Source organism: Ictalurus furcatus, chromosome 17 (assembly GCF_023375685.1).
Source record: "Ictalurus furcatus strain D&B chromosome 17, Billie_1.0, whole genome shotgun sequence".
In the NCBI taxonomy this organism is placed as follows: domain Eukaryota; kingdom Metazoa; phylum Chordata; class Actinopteri; order Siluriformes; family Ictaluridae; genus Ictalurus; species Ictalurus furcatus.
Genome location: NC_071271.1, coordinates 5,959,164 through 5,985,976, shown reverse-complemented (window position 1 = coordinate 5,985,976; position 26,813 = coordinate 5,959,164). Strand labels below are relative to the sequence as shown.

Below are 26,813 nucleotides of genomic sequence, written 5' to 3'. Positions count from 1 at the left end.
TAAATCCAAATCTCCCATGAAAGAGTGTGGCAAAATCACTGCCATGTCAGTTTTAACACTTTAACAAGTCTATTCATTTAAATGATTTTACTAACAAGCACATTATATAAAGTTAGGTATGACTTTAGAGATCCTGAAATCCACAACTTCAATAGGCTGCTTAAATGTCTGCACAGGAGTGTATATTAATGAATTTGTTGATGAAGAGTACCTGAGGGCTGTGTCTGGAGATCGGCAGGCTTGTCAGACCTTGGCACAAGTGGGAGACAGAAGAGCTGTGCTTCCATTTGGCCTTGCCTCTGCATTGTCACCATGGCACACAGCTTGGCCATGGGCAGCAGTCCTCTGGCTACCAGCTGCTCGCGCACATTCGGGTAATAATACCTGCCAGTGTTTCACAAGGACAGCATCACCATGTTTGTCAAAAGAATCTGGCATGTGGAATTGGGCAAAACAATTCTAACATCAGAAGCAATGGTTTGTGCAGCATGCCACAACTGCACCTGGTACTGAAGGAGAGGGGCATAAATTTCTGTACGTTCTTGCACTGGTTTTGTATATATAATGTGCAAATACCTTTACAGATTGTCAGACCATTATAAACATGCATTACCACTACTATACAGTACTCTCCAGTATTTTCCCTTTGCGAAAATGAACAAAATGTAATATACTGCATATAAAAAGAATAACACATCAGGTGGTAGGCCTGTTACACACACTCACACACACACATATATACTTATTATATATATATATATATATATATATATATATATATATATATATATATACACACACACACACACACACACACACATGCACACAGTCATGTGAAAAAATACGTCATGTGAATGCGTATGAGGCAAGGGATTTAAAAAGGTCTCCAAATTATCTGAAATACATCATTACACTGTAAGGAATATCATCTACAAGTGGTGCAGATTTCAAATGACATCCCAGCAAATTCAGCCCAAGAGCAGACAGTCAGATGCAAAAACAAGTCTTCAAAACCCCCAAAATTTAATCACAGTTGTAAACAGGATCAAAATTTCTTCACCGTCTTGCAACTGTTGGTGTCAAAGTGTATGCTTCTACAATCAGAAAGAGACTGCACAAATTTGGCCTACATGGGAGGTAAAAAAAAAAAGAAAAAGGAAAAAGCCCTTGCTGTCTAAAAAGAACATTAAAGTAAGACTACAGTTTGCCAATGAGCATATAGGCAAAGATCAGGGTTGACATAGAGTTGTTTGGCCACAGTAACAGCAGACATGTTTGGCGCAGACCAAAGACAGCTTTTCATGAGAAGCACCTTATACCAACTATGAAGCACAGTGGTGGAAATGTTACGGTTTGGGGTTGCTTCGCTGCCACAGGGATTGGACAGCTTGCATTCATTGATTCAACTATGAATTCAGCATCATATCAAAGAGTGCTGTAAGATAATGGATAATAAGAGGCCATCGGTCCGAGAGCTGAAGTTGAACAGGAAAATGGACCTTTCAACAGGATAATGATCCTAAGCACACTATCAAATCCTCCAAGGAATGGCTCAAAAAGAAGAAATGGAGGATTATGGAATGGCCTAGTCAAAGCCCAGATTTGATCCCCATTGAAATATTTCTTGCAACTGAAAGAATATTGCATGGAAGAATGGTCAAAAATTCCAGCAAGCCGGTGTCAGAGACTGGTGGACAATTATGAAGAACACTTCCAAGAAGTTATTTCTACTAATGGAGGCAATACTAGCTTCTGAGGCCAAGGGTGTACTTACTTTGTCCACAGAAGAATATCACCTCTATTGATATTTCTGTTGAATAAATGATTCCTTGTGGTTTTGTTCAAGTATATCAACTTTATTAATAAGCACTGTTTCAAAAACGATCAAATGTTTGCTTGTCCAAATGTGTCAAAAAAGCCAACAATTTCCATGGGGTGTACTCATTTTTTCCACATGACTGTATCATACTTTTTGTGTTTTGGTTTTTTTGGTGATTGCAGAGGTGATTGTTGAAATTCTTAGGTTTCATACATATGGCAAACCCCAGAAGTAAACAGATTTGTGTTAGCATGCAGATTTTTCTCTTCTACACAGGCAACCTAATTCAGGCAGCTTGCTATGCAATTTGATATATTCTAAGTTTACACTTAGTAAACACTCACCGTCCACTTTATTAGGAACACCAGTACATTCATGCAGTTATGTAATCAGCCAATCATGTGGCAGCAGCACAATGCAAAAAATAAAAAATAATCATGCAGCTTGAGTTAATGTTCACATCAAACATCAGAACGAAGAAAAAGTTTGATCTCGTGGCATGGTTGTTGGTACCAGAACGGGCTCATTTGAGTATTTCATAAACTTCTGATCTCCTGGGAATTTTACACACAACAGTCTCTAGAGTTTATACAGATGGTGTGAAAAACAAAACAAAACAAACAAAAAAAAACATTGAGTGAGTGACAGTTCTGTGGCTGGAAACACCTTGTTGGTAAGAGAGAGGTCAAAGGAAAAGGGCCAGATTGGCTCAAGCTGCTAGGAAGGACATAATAATCCAAATAATCACTCTTTACAACTGAAACGCATCTCGGCATGCACAAAACATCAAACATGGATGGGCTACAACAGCAGAAGACCTCATTGGGTTCCACTCCTGTCAGCCAAGAACAGGAATCTGAGGCTATCATTGGGCACAGGCTCACCCAACCTGGACAGCTGAAGATTATGGGGAAAAGTCTTCAACTGTTCAGTTTTGGTGAGTCTGTACCCATGATAGCCTCAGATTCTTGTTCTTGGCTGACGGGAATAGCCGTCATTTATTAGGTCTTCTGCTGTTGTAGCCGATCCACCTCAAGATTTGATGTTGTGTTGTGAGTTCTCAGATGCTTTTCTGCTCACCACAGTTGTAGAGAGTACTTATTTGAGTTACTGTAGACCTCCTGTCAGCTCAGACCAGTCTGGTCATTCTCCTCTGAACTCTCTCATCGCCAAGGTGTTTCAGCCTGCAGACCCTCAATTTACAGGATTTTTAAAAAATGTTTTTTGCACCATTCTGTGTAAATTCTAGAGACTCTAGTGTGTGAAAATTCCAGGACATCAGCAGTTTATGAAATACCCAAACCAGCCCATCTGGTACCAGCATCCATGCCATGGTTAAAGTCACTGAGATCACATTTCCCCCCCCATTCTGATTTGGGGAAAACTGAACACGTTCATTTGATGTGAACTGAAGCTCTTGACCTATATCTGCATGATTTTATGCACTGTGCTGCTGCCACATGATTGGCTGATAAAGTGGATGGTGCGTTTATATTTATTTATGTCAAAGGTTCTTAGGCTGCAAATATAAGACATGAAAAGGTGTATCTGTTCACCTGCGTAGTTAGTTCCACTATTCCAATGGCTCTCTTGCCTGGGAGGACCAAGAGTCTATATTTAATCCTGCTTTCAAATTAGTAAGCTGAGGGAACTGCTAGCTATAGGTTGATAATAGTAATAATAATAATAATAATAATAATAATAATAATAATAATAATAATGCTCTTTTCTTATTAAACCATATAAGCAAGTTACATTACATAGGTAGTGTGTAAGCAGATTTTTTTTGTCATGCTAAATACAAATCTTTTCTCCTCTGTTCTTGGTCAGTTCTTTCTCCTCTTGTTTGTAAACTGGCTATGGCATTCTCCATGAAACCCAATATAAGCCAGTGCATGCGCAATCTTATCAATCTTGTATTTAATCTTGCATTTTTGGAATCTAGTGTTATAAGGCCCAACCGCTGCTGTGCACAAAGATAAAACTTTGTCTAACTTTTTTCCCTGAAACTGATAACAGGGCCTGGAGTATCAGAGACTGCATGGATGCAGCACTCCATCTTAGATTCTTCTTCACACAAATTTGTCAACGGGTTTGAAATACAGGATAGTTTTAGTATTTCAGAAACTGCTGATCTCCTGGAATTTTAATGCAAAGCAGTCTCTAGAGTTTATACAAAATGGTGTGAAAAACAAACAACATCCATTAAGTGGCAGTTCTGCAAATCCTTCTTCAGGGAGGTCAATGGACAGTGATCAGACTGCTTTAAGCTGACAGGAAGGCTATGGTAACCATTCTTTACAGTTGTGGTGAGCAGAAAAAATTCTCAGAATGTATAACCAGTCAAATTGAGGAGGACAGGCTACAACAGCAGTGTAGTACATCAGGTTCAAAGCCTGAGCAGGTGACATTCTTCAACTGTGCACAGTAAGCACTGCACTGCTGGCACATGATTAGCTGACTGGATATTTGCAAGAATGAGCTGATGTACAGGTGTTCCTATTAAATTTCAATTCAATGAAATTTTATTTATATAGCACTTTAACAATGGACATTTACAAAGCTGCTTTGCAGAAATCCGGATATTAACTTATAATTTATCCCTAAGAAACAATCAAGAGGTGATGGTGGCAAGGAAAAACTCCCTGAGACATCATGAGGAAGAAACCTTGAGAGGAACCAGACTTAAAAGGGAACCCATCCACATCTGGACAACACAAGATAAAATGGCCAGTGAGTATATACATACATACTTACACACAGCTACATACAGTATATCAGCAGAATATACTACATGATCAGTAGTGGTTACAATAATGTGTGCTTTGGTTATTCTCAAAATTACAAAAAGTACTTAGAAAAGTATCGAAAAAAGTACTGTTTTGTTAAAAGGATGAAATACAAGGTATCGGCTTGGTATCTGTATCGAAATTTTAAATTGATGCCCAGCCTTAATGACTAACCAGGTTTTGGGCTTAAGATTCCTGGTACTGACCGGTATTGAGTGCACTATATATGATCACATAAAGATCTTTAATAAATGTTCATACTTTAATTCATCATTTGCTAATTCTCACCCACTAGCTAGTACCAACCAGGGAGCATGAAGGCTAGCATGACAACCAAGCCTACTTGTTATGCACAGGCCATGCAGGGTATGAATGAAATGTACCATGGCATGGCTACAGCACCACATCACTTTTGCTGTAAAATAGTTTAAAAAATGTTTAGTTTATACCTTTTGTTTAAAAATTTTTAGTATGTACCTTTGTTTTATTTGCTATTGGGTATTTTTGTACCTTTAAACAACAGTAGAGGGCCTGCCCCCAAGTTGTTCTGTGAGATTCAATACATGAAATGAAGTCGAATGAAAAAAACCAATAGCAATAACAAACTGGTTTAAAACATTGTGGAATTCTTCCATTGAAAACTTGTTTTAAATGTGTTATTTTTCCACAACCATTCTATGGACAAAGTGAGAGGGAAAATGCTTAGCTCTTTACCTGCACCACACTTCAAACTGGATTCCTCCTCCATTGCTGAAACCCTGACTGGCCAGAGAACTGAGCAACAGTCTCTGTACTGGAACACCAGGAGGTGCCACAAGCACATGAGCCTCACAGTGGCCAAAAACGGGATCAGGCACGCACAGTGTAGTAGCAGTACGATATGACTTCAGATGTACGTCTGAGTAAGAAGAAATAAAATTATGTTTTGAAAAAAATAAAACTGTAAAAAACAAATGAAAATTCCCCTTTTAAATCTGGGTACAGTTTTAATAGAATTTTTCCAATAAAAAATGCACACATAATTACAGCCAATGGGTCCTGCTTAGCAGGATGCTAAGAAACCTCTACAAGCTGGCATTAGACCACATTAGAATGTTTGGTTGGAACGTTCATTGCAACTGACAAGCTACAGATGCTTACGGCTTTCCACAATATGTGGGTCGATGTCCTGACAGGCCTCGTCATGAGTGGGAAACGAGTACTGAATATAACAATCTGCTTCTCCCCAGACAGTAGACTGCAGTGGAGTTAATCCCTTTATTTTCTCAATCCGTACCAAAAACACATGCTCAACATTAGCCTGAGCAGAGGAAGGAGCATTCACCTGCACAAAGAAAAATTGGAAAATGCATTAGTATCATAGTTCTCAAAGTAAAGTCTACACAGCCCATTGGTCCCTGATGTATGGCTAGGAGGTCTGTTTCCTTTTACTGTTTTAGAATATTAATGAAGACATTTAACGCTATGAAACAGCACATATGGAATTATGCAGTGTCCAAGAAACGTGTTAAACAACACAATTTTACATTTAAAATTCTTAACAGTATTCCTGGTAAACCTTCGCACACCTCATCTCAACGATTTTTATGAGGGAGCTTCATCCTTAGAGGGTATTCTTAAAATTCTCAAATAAGCCCGGGGAAATTATTTAATTTTAAGTGAAACGTTTTATTATTTTATGTTCATAAAATAAATATGTGCTGCAGTAATGACAAAGCAATGACAGCTACAGCTATGGCCTCAAAAAAGTTTTTTAGCCATGGATTCCTATCATGAGGGCTACATCAGGGTGTTACTACAATCCCTACAACAGACCTCTACATCATCCATGGGTCTGTGTTCAAGCAAGTGGACTGGTCTGGACAGCTGAGACACAGAGCTAGGTTCCTCAACTCTCATGCGCTGCAGAGCGGTGATCTGCTGGGATGTGCCCATGGACAAAAACACCCTCAGACTCCCACGTGTTCTACCACTGAAAATGTCCACTATGGGCATGTAGCTGTCCACTGCCACCACTGGATACTGTGCTTGCAGAAGCAGCTGGCAAATTTTGGGGTCTCTGTTAGCAAAAGAAAAAGAAGAAAAAAAAAAAAAGAGTGTCATCAGGATGCATTATTCACCACTAATGATGGTGTATTTCACAAAACTGTGTATTTAAAAAAAAATATACAATGAACTAAAAAAAAAAATTATACAAAAAAAGCAATGAAAATACAAACAGATCAAGGGAAGAGATAAGAAAAAGCAGATTTCTTGTCTGGAATGTTTTTGATGTAAACACACACCTGGTGTTCCAGAGCACCAAACTGCCAAAAGTTCTGGTTCTGCTTTTATAAAGGAGGCCACACTTCTTGATTATTAACTAATTAACTAATAACTAATTAACTAATCTTGTCAATTTCATTAGTAACACCTGGCTGCTAATTACTCTAGTAATAATTGTGGAAGTAGGAAGGGTTATTTTTTTTATGCTTATTTTTCCCCCCATCTGGTTTCTGAATGTTGGTTTACTTTTTGAGGAAAAAACGACTACATATTGAAATCCGTCATGTTTTGTTGTTGTTACCTGAGGTTAAATAAAAACAGAACTGAAAAAGGGTGTGCTTTCTTTTTGCCTGTATAAAGCAGATAAAGACACTAACCAGACTCATATAATATATTTTGTGTATGATATGAGAACACCACATTTCATAGATGCACTGTTTCACAACATTTTTTGAGATGGTTAAAAACACATGCTGCACATATACTCTTATATTCTTTTACACAGTGTTAATGCATTTTACTTGCTAACTAGCTGATCATATAATAGTACATTATGTTAGTTACCACGTTTTAGTCTAAGTCCATTAGATTTCTAGCCAAGCAAAGCATGGGACTAAGCAGCACATTGGAGCTAAGGACTTTATTATTTGTCCACCACTTTCACCACTTTCATGATGTTCATCTCTGAAATGTATGGGTGATTATGGACAAGAAGTACAATATGTCCTGTACTGAAAACAAAAATTCACCCATTAATTTATACTAAATTTTTAATGGAAGCCTAAGTGCAGTTGTTAGGGTCATCAATAAATGTTTATGTGAAACATAACCATATTTTTATAAAAAGGTTTCATACATTCTTTAATTAATTAAGCTTCATATCTGTATAATTTGTCTTTTTAGAGATAGGACCATTTTTCAGAATTTGTGCTTGTTGTCAACGTAGTAAACATATATTAAAACACATGAGTTCAGAAAGAAAAACTTTGATATGGCTTTCTGTTTATCTCACCCTAAAGTGGTCATACCAGATTTTTATCTCATGATTTTCAAGTTTTACAGGGTGTAGCAAAATTAGGCAATTATGAAGACCTGGTATGACGTCCTTCTGGAGGGACAATACAGGTTCATTAAACAGCTAAGCAATTAGTTGCTTGTTAGGAGAAATTATGTTGAGGAGCAGAAAACTGTTTTCAAGAAAGATGAAAAACCAGGTCTGCACTCATTTTCTGTTGGCCTACGCATCCCAGATTGTTGGATTCATCTAGATGGATTCAAATAGAAGGGGATCCCATATTTTTGTGCACATTGCTGTGAAAAGGCTTTTTCCACAAAGCATATTTTATTCACATCTGATGTGAGTGCTGCTAAAGAGCTTGGGTGTTAGGGTGTAATGGTATGTATCAATTTGAGAAACCTTGATTGACACATGGTGGCAAAATCTCAGCAAAGCCAATCTTAGAAGTGTGTGCCAACAGAAATGTTCTGGGGTCACATCTTTCTGGAAGACTTAACATGGAGGACCAGCTTATTATTACCATTTCACTAAGGCAGATATTTTCTGCTCATCAGTCAACAGAATTTCTCTTATAATGCTCAGTGTAGCTTTATGCAAATGAGGGCTTTACAAAGGGGATGCTTTTACAGTTGCCAATCCAAAGCAAATCCAAACCAACATCACAGAAAAATGACTGGATAAAGAGAGAGACAGCATAATTTTTCATTAGTGTTATATTGTTGCATATTTGAATTTATTGTCAGAATTCAACTGTCCTTAGTCTTCCACTATAGTTTTGAGTAAATGGGTTTTCAGGTCTTTTCATAGTACAGGGCAAGGTCTTGAAATTCTACGGCTAAAGTAAGCCCATATGCTACAGATATGGTGCATATGTTGAAGTAATCTTTTGAATTAACTGCCATAATACATTTGAGGCCAACCTGAATGATATATAAAATTGGTGTAGAGGTAGTTTGACCAGTCCAAGGAGTTTATCATTATGTGCAGAGCTTGCTCTGAGCCAAACCTCTATGACCATCACATTATTCCTCATCCTCTCTAATAGTTTGGAAGTGAGAGGCACCGGTGCTACCTGCAGAACACATACACAGAGACAGACACACAGACATCAGCAAATTGGTGCACCACCTACATTTGAAAATAATTTTCTTTCCAAAATACAGACTCTACCTCAGTGCACTTACTTGAACCAAGCTGAATGTTGGGTGTGTCTGACCCCAGCTGACCACAGACCGTGTTGTCTCTTCAGATCCAAAGAGCTTACAGTTTAAGTAGACATTGGGCTTAAAAGGTGCACAATTGAAATCTTTTCCATCTGGCACCATGAGCAGGGTGTGGAACAAAATATCACTCTCTTCCTCCTCTGGGAGTTGAGTGGGTTTATGGGGACTGATTTGGAATCTCTGTGGTGAAACAGACCTGGCCTCAGGCATCAGGATGTTCAGGGATGAATGATCTGCCATGGGTGAGGTATCTCTCTTGTCAGCACTGTTATTAACTTGTGGAAATTCAGCGTCTCCATCGTCCGGTTGTCCAATAGAGATGTCTGCTTTTAGTGGGGATGTGCCTGTACTTTCTGGAATTTTCCCTAACCTGCTTTTGGAAGTGTTTCTTTGGAAGTGTTTCTTGTTTGCAGCAAGTTCAAATGAGACCTTCAGGGGCATAAAAATGACTTCACTGTTGATATATCATTCATCCATATACACATATAGTGTAACATCAGCCCTTCAAGGACAATAGATGGGTTCTGCACACAGGCCTACATAAAGTGCAAACAGTTTAACAAGTATACATACTAGCTAAACAGATCTATAGGGTCAGCTTATAAATAAGCTTGATTAATTGTGCAAAACTGAACAGACTGTTAAATATTTTAGGTAAAAACATTAGTAAAAATACTTCAATTTTTTTTTACAACACTAAACTACAATTATACAACACTGGGAACAGATCCTTTGAAGGTCCTCCAAAAGTCATAATAGTTGAAGTATTTGTTACCTTGAGAGGCCCAATGTCCTGATTGCTCAAGTCTTTGTCAAGTCTTTGGACAGAAAGTGAAGCAGTGATACTCAGCTGATCACTCTGAAGCAAAGTGCGTAAGGGGAACACAGCCATCCCTATTGGAACAGGCTATAGCAGAAAGAGGGATTAAAGTGAGACAGAATTTACAGTGGTGCTTGAAAGTTTGTAGAATTTTCTATATTTCTGCAAAAATATGACCTAAAACATCATCAGGCCCAAACCATGATACTACCACCACCATATTTCACAGATGGGAGGAGGTTCTTATGCTGGAATGGAGTGTTTCCCTTTCTCCAAAACATAACCCTATGAATTTAAACCAAAAAGTTATATTTTTTTCTTATCCATCCACAAAACATTTTTTCAGTAGCCTTCTGGTTTGTCCACATAATATTCAAATTGCAGATGTGGAGCAATGTTCTTTTTAGAGAGCAGTGGTTTTCTCCTTGAAATCTTTCCAATGTTCTTTTGAAGGTGAACTCATGAGCATTAACATTAGCCAATGTGAGAAAGGCCTTTAGTTACCCTGGGTTCCTTTGTGACTGTGCGGACTATTACACGTCTTGATCTTGGAGTGATCTTTGTTGGTCTCCACTCCTGGGGAGGGTAATAATGGTCTTAAACTTCCTTCATTTGTACACAATCTGTCTGACTGTGGATTGGTGGAGTCCAAACTCTTTTTCTGAGGTCCTCAGAAATCTCCTTTGTTCATGCCATGATACACTTCCACAAACATGTGTTGTGAAGACTCTGATAGGTCCCTCTTTTTTAAAGAAAACAGGGCGCTCACTCACAGCCAATTGTCATCTCATTGATTGAAATCACCTGACTCTAATTTCACCTTTAAATTAACTGCTAATCCTAGAGGTTCATATACTTTTGCCACTCAGATATGAAATATTGGATCAATAAATAAATTACCAAGTATAATATTTTTGTCTCCTCTGTTTTATTGGGATCTCTTTGTCTACTTTTAGGACTTGTGTGAAAACCTGATGATGTTTTTGGTCATTTTTATGCAGAAATAGAAAAGAATTTCAAGCACCATTGTATTCTACAAACACTGAAAGATTAGAGATAGCCATAATTACTTTCTTTTGATGACTCTTCCTCAAGTAGAGTGTAAAGCTAAGGTTTGTGTCCCACCATTGTTTGATAGTAGGGCCACTGAAGCGCACTGAAAAGACACTCTGATGCTGAAATTTCACCACTGGAAAAAAAAACAAAAAACAAAGAAAATGATATATTCTTTGTACCATTTAATTATTTTCACTCCACTCTGGTAATAACTCATGAATACAAAAAAAAAAAAAAAAAAAAAACCACTCACCACCACCCACAACTTTACTGGAGACAACTCTTGTGACCTCAACAGGAATTGCTTTCCCAGTATCATTATTAGCAGATGGTAATGGAAAGAAGTATTCAACAAAATATGAGCTAGAAAAAAGATCAAATGAAATAATGGTTAATGTACACAAGGGTAATTATTTCTATCACTACACACTATGTAAGATGTTAAAAAAACAGAACCTGGGCCATACCATTTCTTAGTAGTGAGAGGTAGAGGTGGTCTTCCTTTCCCTGACTGCTTCCTTGGTATATTAGAGGTATTGTCTGTAGGGACTGATAACTGAATAACTATAACTCTAGCTAAATTGATGCTTCCAAGAAGTGAAATCCTATCCATACTTAGCCCACAGAATGAATTCTTCTTTTCTCCATGTGGCATGACATCCAAATCTGGCCTTCAATGATGTACAAAAAATAGGAACAACCTGCAATTAATAATGACTGGAGTGGAATTCCTCTGACTATCACTATGCCAATTTGCAAAAAACCACACAGCATTTTTCCAAATTTGTAACTGATCCTGTGAATGAATGATATCAAGAACTAAATGCTTACCTGGCATTTTTTCCCAAGCTCTTTTGCTGCTCATGCTCATCATCTGCTGTACCCAAACAGCCATCAGTCATCTGAAACCAGAAAACCCACATAAAACAAAGTAGTCCTGAATTTAAATTGTAGCTCATAATATGCATATATTGCATGAATGCATAAGCATATCTATAAAACTACACCTAAACGTAAGACTTACATTTACCTCACTTATGTTTATTTGGCTGATGCTTTTATCCAAAGTAACTAACAATTCAGACAAGATACAATTGAGAAGTTGAAGGTTAAGGGCCTTGTTTAAGGCAGCTTGGTGGTGCTGGGATTTGAACTCATGACCTTTTAGTCCCTCGCCCCAATGCCTTAACCACTGAGATACCACTGCCCACACATAACTTACCGAAGCCTTGTAGAACAGGTTCTCCAGTAGACTCTGGTCATATTGGGGATCACTGAGCTCACTGTCCATAAGTACACTGCTACAGCCAGAGAGAGAGCCTGGAAGGGAACCTTCTCCATCCCATAAGGCAAGCACCGATCCATTAACACTGAAAACAAACAATTTACAATTTACTTAATGTCTGTACGGTGTACACAGCGTAAGATTTACACATATCAAATTACATGACTTGAACATGCCTTACCACAAACCCATATACAAAAAGAAAAAAAAAATCTTCATGCAAATATTACAAATGATACTTTAAAGAATAACTCCAGTATTTTTCTATAATCCTACTGCGATCTACCTATCTGTCATTATATAGTCACCAAGTTTCGTTGTAGTGATCAAAGAAGGCTAAGCACATTGACTCATAACTCCCTAATGACAAGTCAAAGGGCACTTGTCTGAGCAGTAAAAAAAATGTTTGTGAAAGGCATCTTTGAAATGCATTTCATTAATTCCCCAACAAATGAAATATGAAAAGTAAGCTATTATGAAACTTCAAAGAGAAGATTTTGAGGTTCTACATTGCCAAAGTAGATGTGCAGGTCTGATCACACTTGTATACCACAAAACCTTTAGGAATGCTTTAGTACTGGTTCATAATATTAATTTAATTGTTAACTATTTATTAGACTTTTTGTTTGTGTAACATTAGTAGTTTTGAGATGTCAATGTACAATTTTACACATTTATTTAGATGTTTACAGAGGGAGTTCAAGTGCTCTTAGGCTTCCATTATAAGTGAGCTTATAAAGCAAGTTTTCCATTATTGGCTCAGCACAACAAAAAGTGTTGATATTATCTATGATAATTGTGTATGAGCTACAGATGCAGTACATGACATATTCCTTAAATAGAATACAAATTCCATCTTCATTACCTCCCCAGAAGCTGCTCCAGAGCTGTATCATGCATGTCTGGCCTGGGCAGTCCATGGTCCTGATTCAAGTACTGAATATCTGAGTGGAGGATGTCCTGCATCAGCTGCCTTGATGATGGAATTGGGGGCCTTGACGGTAAAAAAGAAAGGAATTTTTTTTTTAAAGAAACAACATTAATCTGGCAGACAGTAGCTACAGTCTGATTACATTCCAGAATTATTGGCACCCTTAAAAAAAAGGCAAAAATTATTTAGAAAATAAACATTAAATACAATAATTTAAATTCTCTGTTCAAACAACTGAATAACAGTATTAATTTTAATAATCTATTAATATATCACTATTATTTAAATATCTTAATTTATACACACACACATTAACAGTTAAAAAATATCATTAAGCACAACTAGGGCCATGGCAAAAAGTTTCACATGACTGAAACTGTTAGAAATTTTCCAAAAATTAAACCCATGAGCACACTGTCCAAGCACAAAATTGGGGGGGGGGAGATGGGGGGGTATGAAGAGGTCAAAGATTACAGTTTTATGATTGCACAATTTAAATGATTCTTCTGGTCGTGAAGTATCAGAATTAACTGTTAAATTTCATTTTCACAGCAACAAGCTATGAAAGAAGAGTCCTGCAACACTGTCTGCATCAAAAGTAAAGTAACTGATACCCAGGTGTTAAATATGGTGGTTGATCACTAATTTTGTTTTATTTACTGTTTTATTTACTTTATTGCTTTATTTACTTAATTTATGCATTTTCCTGAAGAGCTGCAATAATTCTGGACAGCACTACATAACTTAAAATTTTTAAAGAACACATGCAGGCGTACGGTAAAGAACCGGCTCCAGTGTTATCTACTGGTAGGTGCAGGGAAGTGTCCTTTAGACCCATGTCAGAATCAATATCAGACTGCAACGCAGAAACCACCATGGCATTTCTAAGCTTGCTACCACGCTCAAGAAGAACTAGGAGGGAACAAGACAGATGTCATTAAATTAATTTAATTAGAAAAGCACTTTGTTGTGATTTCATCCAAATGCAAAAGATTGTAATGAAAGAAATATCTTGCTTTTGATCCCTACCAGAAAGTAGGTCCACTGATGCTGAGGGAATGTGGGCATCTGGTTCATCAATTTTCACCTGCAAATTTCTATTTACTGAAGCTCCTACTTCAGCATTAGATCTATCAGAATGTGGTTTTCCCCTCTCTTGAAAGTATAAGTGGTCCTTTCCTCTAATAAAAATACATTTAATAAGTCAATCATTTAATTCAAGGTAGGCAATGTTATTTATTTACTTAAAATGAGGAAACAAAAGTACATGATGGTGATTTAAGCTTAAACATTATTCACACTCAAAAAGTTATTAAAGAATGAAGTAAAACACACATTGGTGTGCCCCTGGAACTGCCTCCAGGATCTGAGATATTTCCACTGGTTTTTGAACCCAAGTGGGACAAAGATGGCTGCAGCATATTTTTGTCAGATATGAGTCCTGGAGCAGAAACTGCTGTGTCAATGTTTGTGCTCATGTCTACAGTTGGTATAGAGCTGCTGCTGTCGTAGGTTTCTGTAAGTGGCTCTAAAGCCAGCGTAGCCTGTTGTGGGAAAACAAAGTAAAAACATTTGACAAAAATTAAAAGTTTACAACACAGGTATTATAATCTGCACATTTAGGTCAAAAAGCTGTTAGGTATTATGACTTGTATTGCAAAGTAAAGGAGAATAATAATACAGTATATGGCCAAAGGTATGTGGATAACTGACCATTACACCCATATGAGAGTCTTCCCCACACTGTTGCCACAAAGTTGGAAGCACACAATTGTCTGGAACATCTTTGTATACTGTAACATTAAGATTTCCCTTAAATGGAACTAAGGGAATTAGGCCAATGCTGTTTCATGGCAGTAACCCTGTGCACAAAGTGAGGCTGGTATTCCCCTATGGAAAACCTCTGGGATGAACTGGAACACTTACTTTGTGCCAGGCCTCCATGCCTAGCGCCCAACCTCACAAATGCTCTTATAACTGAATGGGCACAAATCCCCACAGCCATGTTCCAAAATCTAGTAGAAAGCCTTCCCAGAAGAGTGGACGTTATTATACCAAAAAAAAGAGACCAACTCCATATTAATGCCCATGGTTTTGGAATGGGATGTTCAACACGCACCTATGGGTGTAATGGTCAGGTGTCCACATACTTTCAGTGTATGTAGGATATGACCTGAAATTGGATCTTATATTTTACCCACCTGTAACTCGCCAAGCTTTTCAGACATTGGTGACACAAGTGTAAAAGACCCGATAATAGAATGAGAAAGGGACAATTTAGCAATCCCGGCTATTCGAACTCGTGCTATGGGTAAGTGATCAGGCTTTGTAAGAACATCCAACACCAGTGAGCCCATATCTGTGAAGAACATAAGGCATAAAAAAGGATGCACAAGAAAACAGTGAACTAAATCATAAAAAGCAGAAAGGAACTATAGGCACACTAAAAGTAGAAGGTATGAAGTAGGTTTAGGCAATATGGCACCAACAGAATATCAAGAAAATAAATAAAAATATTTAGTTTTTCTAGCAGTGTACCAGCAAAAATATAATAGCACATTAAAAATGTCAGGGAGATGACTTCTTAAGTAAAAAAAATAATAATTAATTAAGTTAAAAAATTTTTTTAAAAAAAAACCCCACTATGTCTAATCAGGTGTGAGTGTATTAGTAGAGCAAAATTATAAAGGTGACCTTACCAACATATACTGTCAGAAACATATTACTGACCTTACCAACAATACTGTCAGAAAAGTATAGTGTGACATCCTTTATCATGATATCAACATTCTATTGTCTCATCACATAGCCTTAATATAATGGTAATATTTAACATCTTACAATGATCGGTGTTGTAAAAATCTTAAGTTTGATGATGTTACCTGTTAAATATGAAGTAAACTGCTTTGGGCCACATCGAACTGGAAATCTGGTTGTGGATTTCACATCTTTCTCTCTATCTAGGGATCCGTCTCTGGGACAGAATACAGTGCCACTGGTCGTCTCACCCCACCATCGTAATCGGATCAGGGTCAGTGGTGGAGGCTTGGCTATTGTCCACAGCACTCTGCTTAATGTGACTCTAAGGAAACATCGCACATGGCCCTCCACAAGAGGAGGAATGCTTGTCGAAGGGGACACATCACTGACAACTGGTAAAGAAAAAAAAAAGTGTTCAGTTTTGGAGCAAAGAAATGCAATAGCACTGACAGGTTTGTGTTATATGTAGAGCATAGGTTTGGGCCTGTTTGGTTGTGTATTTCCTCATGCATGTTCTGAATATCCCATTAAAAATGTTAATTTGACATAATCAGACTGGGAAATAAATATGAAACTCATAGTGTTTTGAAGCATTGTTTTCTAAACACTATTGCTTTGTAAACACCATTCCGTTCTATTATCTGATTTTTATTTTTTTTTTTAATGGCATTTAAACTGGAAAAATTTCCACAGCTCTCTACTCCCTACATATTAAACTACATTACATATGAAACAAAACCATCTACCACTTACATACCTAGTGCACGTTTCTTTATCAAGCTACAACAAATAGTAACCAAAATCAATAAAGCAGTTATTTAGAGCACAGCATGCGAAAGACTATTACTTAAATGATTTTGTTATTCATCATATAGAGAAACGTTTTATAAGCTTGATAAGATACATCGAGATAACTATTTATTTCATTTCCCCTGCTGAAAAGTCCAGTTTGGTCAAAACATTACTGACAAGACTGGTACATCATCATGCCAGCTGGTAAGTTTTTGTGTTTTTTTGGTTTTTAAATGACTTGACTTTACTGTTCGTATAAATATTTGAGATTTGCTAATTACCTTGCTGTGCAATTTTCCTAGAAACAATTTATCTATGATGTAGCATTATTAATGCTAATTCAAAACTTTTTTTTCTTTCTACCCGCATGGACCAGCTGGGAAAGATAATCTACCAGCTCTGCCGGCTGGGTTTTTAAGCGGAGTCGTTAGGTAGCCAGGTGACAACTAGCCAGACTCGATTTCCAAGCAGTTATTAGGCAGGTAATGCACTACAATGTTACAGAAGCCCGAATTTCATTAATATAAAGTGCAGTTAGATCCGGAGTCGGGGTTCATTTGGGATTCGGTTTAAGTATCTGGATGGCGAACGGATTAACGATCAACTGTCAACAAAGCTCAACGGCTCTTTTATCCCTGTGCCGCTCTGTTCTGTCCACAGAACCTACCTTTCTTTCTTTTACCGCCAAACTTGGTCGATTTTACCCTTTTGTTCTTCATCACTTTAACTTGTAAACTTTAAGTTTCAGGTTTATCATAGTCCTTTTGACAACTTCTGTTTACATAATACAACTCGGCAACGAAATTACCAATCACAACTACCGCCTTCTACTTCTTCTACTGACGGTGGGAAACAATATCGACTCGTTCCTTACCGCCACCTAGAGGGAGACGCGCGAATTAACACCATACCAAAATAAAAACGGATAAAGGGTATAACTCGATCAGCTCCCTAGATACCTGGGTCGTGAATCAGTTGGTGCTTCTCAATACTCAGATTGATGCTTCCTTGTTTCCTCGGTCCTCCGTCCTCCAGCTCGTGACCCGGAAATCGATTGAAGTCAACCATCCAAGGACATATCAATTCTCTAATTGCGAGTGATGGGAAGTTCAGATCATTTTACTGAAATCTTTAAATTTCTATTGCAAATCACTAGAATTTGCTCAGTATCCTCATACTATTAGCATGTATGCCATGTGGCTATATTTCATGTATTTGCTAATGCTATTCAATTCTATCTAATTCTATTCTATTTGCTAATTCTGAGTTCTGTGATAATTAAGTTCTGTGTACCTCACAGAGCTTTTCAGTAATTGACTGTGGTGAAGAGGATAGAATACAGCCTTTTGAAGATGTAAATATTCAGACACTTGAACATAAGATTGCCTCACTTTTTTTTTTTGTTTATGCAGACTGTGTTGCATTTCTCAAAAAATGCTACACAGAAAATAGTTGAAGAAGTTAAGTGTATCTTGCCATTCTCAAAATCTCATGCCCTTCATAGTATTGAAGCAGTTCTCACAAAGCACAATATTAACATAGAAAGTACCATAATCCAAAAAAAATGGCAGATGATGTATTTCTGGCAAATCCACTTTTAGCAGCAACATCTTAAAGGGTGCTTTGTCTACTGACTATACAAGAAATCTATATTTCAAACAACATTTTACTGTAATTGAACCTACAGAATATATTTATCCACGGCCTCATAAAGAGGTATTTGTTTATGTTACAGTCATTTGGGTGCCTGAAACCTTGTTATTATTGTATTCATACGGGAACATCAACTTGGGTAGTATAATTCATTCCAAGATGGAAAGTGCTATAGAGAATGTGGATTTACTGCAGTAGAAGAGTCTTAGCTTGGCATTTTACGTAGGTGAGTTTGAAATGTGCACCCTGTTAGGAACAAAACAGCTAACTGGAACAATCCAGTTAGCTATTTTAGGAAAAAGTGTTGACATTAGGAAATTTGTCTGAGACATTTATGGGTCCGTTGTTATAAAAGCTAAAAGCTCTAGAGCAAGATGGTGTGTTTGTGGAAGCTTTAGGTCACAAAGTTCAGCCAACTGTATTCTGTGTGTGCTCAGATAATCTTGGAGCCCACAGTTTGGCAGGCTACCTGTCATATAACAGCAAACCAGTGACTACATTTCCCTTCCTGCACTGTGGCCTACAAACATGGCTGCCATGGACCGCAATTCCCAGAACACTCACCTTCATTCTAATCACACACTCCTGCATCCAATTCACAGCACAATCAGTACCACAGTTTAAAAGGACCTTTTATTCATTCATTCTTTGTGAAGTATATGCTGGTTACGTTCTGTTTCTGCTGTTACCAAGCCTTGGTACCTTGTTTGTTAATGCTGGTTTTGACTTTGTTCTTGTTTTTGACCTCATCTTTTTGCCTTGCCTTGTTTCGACTGTTTGCCTGAGTTGATCGCCTGACCACCAATCCACAGTTATACAGATTGCATACAAAGTCATACAAATAGAAAAAATTTGGGGGGGGGCTGTGGCTCAGGTAGTAAAGCAGGTTGTCCACTAATTGCAGGGTTGGTGGTTAGATCCCCGACCCACATGACTCCACATGCCGAAGTGTCCTTGGGCAAGGACACTGAACCCCAAGTTCATGGCAGCTCTGCTACCATTGGTGTGCGAGTGTGTGTGTGAGAAATAGCTCTTTGTAGAACTGCTAAGGTTAAAAAGTGCAAACCAATTGTTACCCTCCCCGGGAGTGGTTGACCAACAAATATCACTCCAAGAGCAAGACATGCAATAGTCTGGGTGGTCACAAAGGAACCCACGGTAACTTCTAAGCAAATAAAGGCCTCTCTCACATTGGCTAATGTTCATGAGAACACTGAAGAACACTGGCATGCATGGCAGGGTTTGCAAGGAGAAAGTCTTGTCCAAAATAGAAAATAGAATTTTTGGTTTAAATGACAAGGGTTATGTTTGGAGAAAGGAAAACTGCATTCCAGCATAAGAACCTCCTCCCATCTGTGAAACCTGCTGGTGGTAGCATCCTGGTTAGGGCCTGTTTTGCTGCATCTGGGCCAGGACTGCTTGCCATCATTGATGGAACAATAAATTTTGAATTATAACACCAAATTGTAAAGAAAATTGTTAGAACATCTGTCCATGCATGTGCAGAACTTCCTTTATTACGGACAGACACAGGGAACAGGCTAAGGAAACAGACTCAAGCCTCTGGTATACTTGTACTGCTACTTATACGCTAGTGTATGTACACAGTCGTATGCATAGCCTTTCAAAGAATACTCCATTTGACATGTTTGTGTACACAGACGGTCGACGCACGCGTATTATGACAACTTGCACTACCCCTCCTAGCCTTAGTCATTACAGAGCAGTAAAGCAAGTCTTTTGGTATGAAGGACAACACCGAAGAAGAATCACAACAACATGGAAAACAATGCTCGGCCAATCTCTCACCACAATTAGCACCCATATACAAATCCTTATACTCTTTAAGGCTAGAATTATACAAATGCGGGTACTTTCTAACCTGCACACATTTTCGTTTATTCAGCTTTTGCTCTACCTTGAGAATCAATGGCCCTGGGTCACTGTTGCCACCTTGTGGAACAACTAAATAGTGCAAAATAATTAAATGCGTATGTGCGACCTGCACATATAAAGTATACGCAGTTATAAAAATCTGGTGGTATGCATACAGTACGGCCGTGCTCTGGTGATGATGAAATTTGCATCATAAATACTGTACGCTGTTCCTAGCGTACGCGTAAAAAGTGAAGCATACTTTCTACTAGAGCTGCAACAACTAATCGATAATAATCAATTATGAAATTCATTGTCAATGAATCTCATTATCGATTAGTTGGTCTGCGCGCGACACGGAGCATGTTTACTCATTACGTTACTTCTGTTCCGAAAACACGCTTCGGAGAGTAAATACTAAAGTTGTGACCCAAATGAAGTACTGTACACCTGCACTATGCACTGTGTACTCTACTGTCTAGTGTGTGAATTTTAGAAAGGTAAAATCATCTCAAATATATCACTAGCATTTTTTTTTACTAACCGGGAGTATAAGCTGCTTCATAGTCAGGGGTGCATGGCATCATACGCACGTAATGTCACGCCACTAGCTTTAGCCTAATATCCAGAGTCACCGACAATAACTTTCTTCAGTTTACTGTTTCTGTCATCGTTACCTTTTATTTCCAACATGACCTCAGTCGACATCAGACGGAGGAGAAATCATCACGTGACTGAGGAAGAAAGTCCTCTAAGGATTTTATATTAAACACCACAGAAAAGATCAAACTTTATAAAGCAGAGTTTGTGTAGCATGGAAGCACGACAGTGATGCTGTCGCAAGTTGCTTAAAAAGTTTAGTTTAAGTTTATTGTCATTATATGTTGTATCGGCGTAACTTCTGTTGTTTATTATAACGGAAGTGATCTGTTAATAACGAGGCCACAATGATACACAGTGGGAGCGCGATTAAGATCTGTAATGTCTAATTAAAATGTTATGATCACAAGTAAAACAATATGTCTAAAAGCAGCGAGTAACAGAAGCCACAAGGTGCAGTGAAAGGGCGTTTTTATTATTAATTTAGGACTATAGCTTAATTCATTGCTTTTTGTGCATCCATGAAAAGTAATGCATAAATATTTTATAAATATTATATAATAATAATAATATAATTATATTATTTTATATATGTGTGTATATATATAAGTATTTATGCATTTTTTTTTATGAATGCACAAAAAGCACAGAATTAAACTACAGACCTAAATGAATAATATATATTCTGTTCTGAAGTTTATATTTGTAACACTCAGTTTGTGGGTTTTATTTTAAATAAACGAAAAAATGGTACTGAAGGTTTGCCCCCATCCGATAAATCAATTAATCAAAAAAATTTTTTTTATAATAATAATCGGTCCACTAATTGATTGTGAAAATAATCGTTAGTTGCAGCCCTACTTTCTACTTCAAGGATTAGGAAACACTAGGGAACCAGGACAACCAGAAACAAACAAACAAAAAAAACTAGAAAATACTAAATATAAACAAACAGTGCATAAACCAAGCAATAAAAAATATAAGAAACTCAGAAACAAAAAACATAACCTGACGTGATGCAATGCTCCAGCAGTTAAGGAGAAAAACCAGGGAACTTAAATAGAGCACCAATCAAGCAGAGAAAATAACAAATACATGGATATGGTTGCACAGGAAATGAGGAGACAGAGGAAGGAGTTCTGCAAGGACAGTCAGGGTGTCCTCTAGTGGCCCAAGGTGGAACTTTAGGCGCAGCTCCTGAAGTGCCACTAGTCACACAGACCTGAGGCAGCAACCGCTGAGAGGCCTCCCTTGTTGAAGAGATTGAAAGATTTTATTAAAAGAGCTAGTAAAATAAAGAACTAAGTCAAGGATTTGACAGCAATGTGGGTGAATACTTATGCGATCACAACTTTAAATTTTTTTATTTGTAAATAATTTTGCAAACTATATTGCATTCCGCCTGGGTTTTATGTATATTCATGACATATATCATATGACATGACATGACATGACATGACATGACATGACATATATCAAATAGGTCCATTTCAAATCCAGGTTGTTATACAAAATGTGGGAATAAAATTCCAGTGTGGGTGAATACTTATGCAATGCACTGTATATACCTACAGTCTACAACCCCAATTCCAAAAAAGTTGGGACGCTGTGTAAAATGTAAATAAAAACAAAATGCAATGATTTGCAAATCTCATAAACCCGTATGTTATTCACAATAGAACATAGAAAACATATCAAATGTTTAAACTGAGTAAATGTACCATTTTAAGAATTAAGGTAAGGTAATTTTGAATTTCATGACTTTGCATGATAGAGCTTTAATCAGCATTTGTGAATGGCACGGCGAACTATGTTCACAGACAATGAGTTCTGGAGGTGTTTCTGAGCCCATGCAGTGATTTCCATTACAGAATCAAGCCTGTTTTTAATGCAGTGCTTCTTGAGGGCCCGAAGATCACAGGCATGCAATATTGATTTTCACCCTTGTCCCTTGCGCACAGAGATTTCTCCAGTTTCTCAGAATCTTTTAATGATATGATGTACTGTAGATGATGAGATATTCATAGTCTTTGCAATTTTATATTGAGGAACATTATTCTGAAATTGTTCCAAAAATTGCAGACACAGTTTTTTGCAGATGGTGAACCTCTGCCCATCTTTACTTCTGAAAGACTCTGCCTCTCTAAGATACTCTTTTACTGACCTACTGACCTACTGACCTTACCAGTTAACCTCCAGCTGTTTCTTTTTAGTAACACTTACTTTTCCAGCCTTTTGTTGCCCCGTCCCAACCTTATTTTTAGACATATTGCGGCTATCAAATTCAAAAGTACCTCATTTTTGTTCTTAAAATGGTACATTTATTCAGTTTAAACATTTGATACATTTTATATGTCCTATTGTGAATAACATATGGGTTTATGAGATTTGCAAATCATTGCATTCTGTTTTTATTTACATTTATTTACATTTTACACAGTGTCCCAACTTCTTTGGAATTCGGGTTGTACTTTAATAGAAATAACTTTTACAAAAAACTTTTTATAGAAATGTACCCCTGCTCATTCATACAGTTATTCAGTCAAACATTTGGCAGCAGTGCAATCTAAAAATTATGAAGATAAAGGTCAAAAGCTTCAGTTAAGGTTCACATCAAACTTCAGAATGGGGAAAAATGTGGGAAAATATGATCTCAGTGATTTTCACCAACAACCACTATAGTTGGTGCCAGATGGGCTGGTTTGAATATTTTAGAAACTGGTGATTTGGGATTGTCACACACAACAGTGTCTAGAGTTTATAAAAAATGCTGTGGAAAACATCCAGTGAGTGGTATTTCTGCAGGCAGAAACGAGCATCTACAGTGGGCACAGGCTCACCAAAACTGGACAGGTGAAGATTAAAAGACCAGGTGATGTCGCCAATGCTGAATATAGTCCTATGTGTACAACAGACAGATGAGGGTTTTTTTTTTACATGTTTACACTGAGAGTGGTAGCTTAAGTAATTTAATGTAATTTATGTATCTTTTCAATGTGTACAGAATGGCATGCTATTGTCATTTTTACATGAAGCCTGAGGCCTGTTATTACTTAGAGCAGTGGTTTTCAAAGTGGGGGCCGCCAGGGGGCGCCCAGGGGGCCTCAACTATTTGGTGTGAAAAATAAATAAATACATGATTCTCACTCTCAGACAACCACACACACACACACACACACACACACACACACACACACACAATCAATTCCTAATGTAATGTAAAGATGAAAGAGGTAATTATTAATAATAAAAAAGGGGGGATATATTCAGAAGTCTGTATTTTTAATGTGTTTTAAAGACATCTTGCAAAAGGGGGGCCTCGGTCAAATGTTAATGCCATTTGGGGAGCCTTGCCCTGGAAAAGTTTGGGAACCCCTGACTTAGAGTACTTGGCTTAATATGACTCCTGGCCTTTATTTTTGAGAAGCTGTACCTATGTAGTGACTGCAAACAAGCATGGGTGTGATCAGTCAGTTGGGTATTGTGGCTGAATTACTAGTATGTAACAGAGCATATGTTTGCCTGTCTTTTTGGGACTTATCACATTAAAATCATCACTGCTTTTGTGTAGTACCTTCAGTGTCTGTTGGATCTTCGAGGCTGTTAACACCACAATAAAACTGCAATCCTACTTTTGGCTGTTTCAATCAACATTAATATTTATGTTGCATAGTAATGAAAAGCATTTAATAATGGAAAGAGATCATCATGGCCTAAGCCATCTAATTGAGGACCTGTGTAACCTGTACCCAGATAGGTACAAATAAGTGATTACATTATGACAGAGTGCTGTATTTTTTATATTAGATAAAATGTGAATAGTATACGAGTATAACATTTGTACATACATGCATTGATGAAACACTTGATCTTTGATTTTGGCTTGTTGAGGCAGCAAACAGATAATTGCAACATAACTAAGCAAATTATATTTCAAGGTGGGATGCAGTCCATTCTAACAAGTAAATCCCTGTTCATGGTTTTTCTATAAAAAAGGACATGACAACTGTGTAATGAATGTTTATAGGTCATTAATGAAAATCAAGTATTTGTGTGTAATGCACTTTATATACAAGTTTTTTTAAACCCAGAGCTTGTTATTACAATTTGTGTCTATGCTGTTGCATAAATTGCTTTAATGAAACAAAACCATTCTAAACACATGTAGCCATATATAAATTTCTTAAGAAACAACACTGGAAAAAAAAATTCATTGGATTATGGTAACAAACCTACACATTTAACATTTGAATGATCCTCTTTTTCTAATCATACACAGTTGGATTTAATTCAGTTACATTAAATGATACTCCAGTCCTTTTCAAATTATTACACATGCCATACTGGTTATGTTGTGTCATGGAAGACTTGAAATCAGCTTTAACTATCTTTCAATGACATTAGAAACCAGCCTTATGTAAACTCATGAAAAAAACAATTATAGTTCATCTTGGTTGCTGTTCCCTACATTTAACAATCATTTAGGAATTTTGACCAATTTATGTGGCCCAATACGAGCCCTGCAGCAAGGCATGGCTTTTTTCATGTAGCTCCTCAGGCTCTCATCTCTGAGGCCATAAATAAGCGGGCTGAGAAAGCGTGGAAGCAGCACAAAACAGAAATAGTTGGCAAATTGAATATGCTCCGACATCCATTTGATGTTCAGCACAATCAGGTTTTCAGTAATGGGGAATGTGAAGACCATCATGCTCAGAAGCAGCTGGAATCCATGCAAAACCACGGTGTGCAGGGCTTTAGTTACCGAGGCCCGATCCTGACGCATCTTTTGAGTCTCCAGAAGGATCCTAATGTATGTGAAAAGAATGATGATGGCCACCGCAGCAAAGAAGAGTACGTTCAGAGCCAGTTTGAAGAGAGTCTGTATGGGCAAACCATTGAGTACCGTAGTTTTGCAGATCAATGGGGTGGTGAAAACATCCCAGTCCACGTTGGGGCGCATCAGAATGAAATCCACTGCAGGAGGGATACAGCTGATGATCAACAAGCTCAAAACAATCACCCAAATTCTTTCAGGCGTCCAAGAGATAGGTCGGCGCAGTGGGTAGAAGATAGCCACATAGCGTTCCAGTGACATGGCAGCTAGGATTAGTGGGCCATTCTGAAAGGTGGCAACGGAGACAAAGAGCAGTGGTGCACAGTATATGATGGCAAACTTCACATTGCCCATGACGAATAGAAAGAGCAGTACAGAAGAGAGTAACTGCAGTGTGTCATTGACCAGCATGTAGGCAAACAGGATGTAGCGTGAGCTGTCAAAGAATTGCCGGTGTGAGGCAAATGTATGCAGCATCAGCAGAATGCAGTAGAGAAAGGCACAGAACAGTGGGATCACCACACACACCTTTAGGATGGTGGATGTGATGTTGCTGGATGTGGCATTGCCTGGGAATTCAGTCAGATTTTGCATAATGTCAAGGATTTGTAGAGCCTGAAGTGAAAAATGAAAAGTGCTGGAATCCAGTTGATTTTAAAATTAAGTAAATAAAAACTGTGTGCTAACACACATTAAGTGGGCTTGACAAATACCTGTTGATTTGAATAAGGTGTGTTAGATCTGGGATAACACAAAACAGCATGAGTTTTTTTGATCTGAAAACAACTAGTTTGGTGAAACAATGAAAATAAATTATAGGCATTTTAAGCTCAGCATCAGTTCATGGCATAAATACGACAAAAAAAATAAAGTTAAAATAAATTGTTTGAAAACCGAATTAAATAAATTAAAACAGAATATGACATGAATTCTGGATTATATTAAAATTACCTTATTATATACTTACCACAGTCTCCATTAGCAGAGCAATTAAAGGATAGTTTGAGAAGGGTAGCTAAGTTTTATACATCTCGTCTTCATCATGTGAGGATAAGGATTATTCCTTAGGGATTTGCTTAAATGTGTCATTATA

General features: G+C 37.6%; 2 protein-coding genes across 5 annotated transcripts in view; both read right to left on the bottom strand.

Annotated features, from left to right (window-relative positions):
* c2cd3 (C2 domain containing 3 centriole elongation regulator) overlaps nucleotides 1-18,130 on the bottom strand; it is a 29,647-nt gene extending 11,517 nt beyond the window's left edge. For 2 of the 4 annotated variants that reach the window (XR_008388274.1, XM_053647165.1), the window contains exons 1-19: nucleotides 17,718-18,130; nucleotides 16,089-16,358; nucleotides 15,408-15,565; nucleotides 14,542-14,750; nucleotides 14,236-14,387; nucleotides 13,983-14,118; nucleotides 13,141-13,269; nucleotides 12,213-12,360; nucleotides 11,822-11,892; nucleotides 11,458-11,661; nucleotides 11,244-11,353; nucleotides 11,005-11,123; nucleotides 9,890-10,021; nucleotides 9,076-9,543; nucleotides 8,812-8,963; nucleotides 6,424-6,667; nucleotides 5,749-5,932; nucleotides 5,323-5,506; nucleotides 212-384 (exon numbers count right to left, since the gene is read on the bottom strand). Coding sequence is in view for 3 of the 4 variants with exons in the window: in XM_053647165.1 (XP_053503140.1) it covers nucleotides 212-384; nucleotides 5,323-5,506; nucleotides 5,749-5,932; nucleotides 6,424-6,667; nucleotides 8,812-8,963; nucleotides 9,076-9,543; nucleotides 9,890-10,021; nucleotides 11,005-11,123; nucleotides 11,244-11,353; nucleotides 11,458-11,661; nucleotides 11,822-11,892; nucleotides 12,213-12,360; nucleotides 13,141-13,269; nucleotides 13,983-14,118; nucleotides 14,236-14,387; nucleotides 14,542-14,750; nucleotides 15,408-15,565; nucleotides 16,089-16,358; nucleotides 17,718-17,826 (3,352 nt within the window). In the remaining variant the exon portion in view is untranslated. The other 2 variants (XM_053647163.1, XM_053647164.1) reach the window with 2 other exon arrangements.
* A 6,993-nt stretch (nucleotides 18,131-25,123) lies between these two features.
* Nucleotides 25,124-26,564, bottom strand: or95a1 (odorant receptor, family 95, subfamily A, member 1). Its single transcript, XM_053647909.1, has one exon. It carries the CDS (start codon nucleotides 26,312-26,314, stop codon nucleotides 25,364-25,366), a length of 951 nt encoding a protein of 316 aa, XP_053503884.1. The 5' UTR covers nucleotides 26,315-26,564; the 3' UTR covers nucleotides 25,124-25,363.
* Between the last annotated feature and the right edge of the window lie 249 nt (nucleotides 26,565-26,813).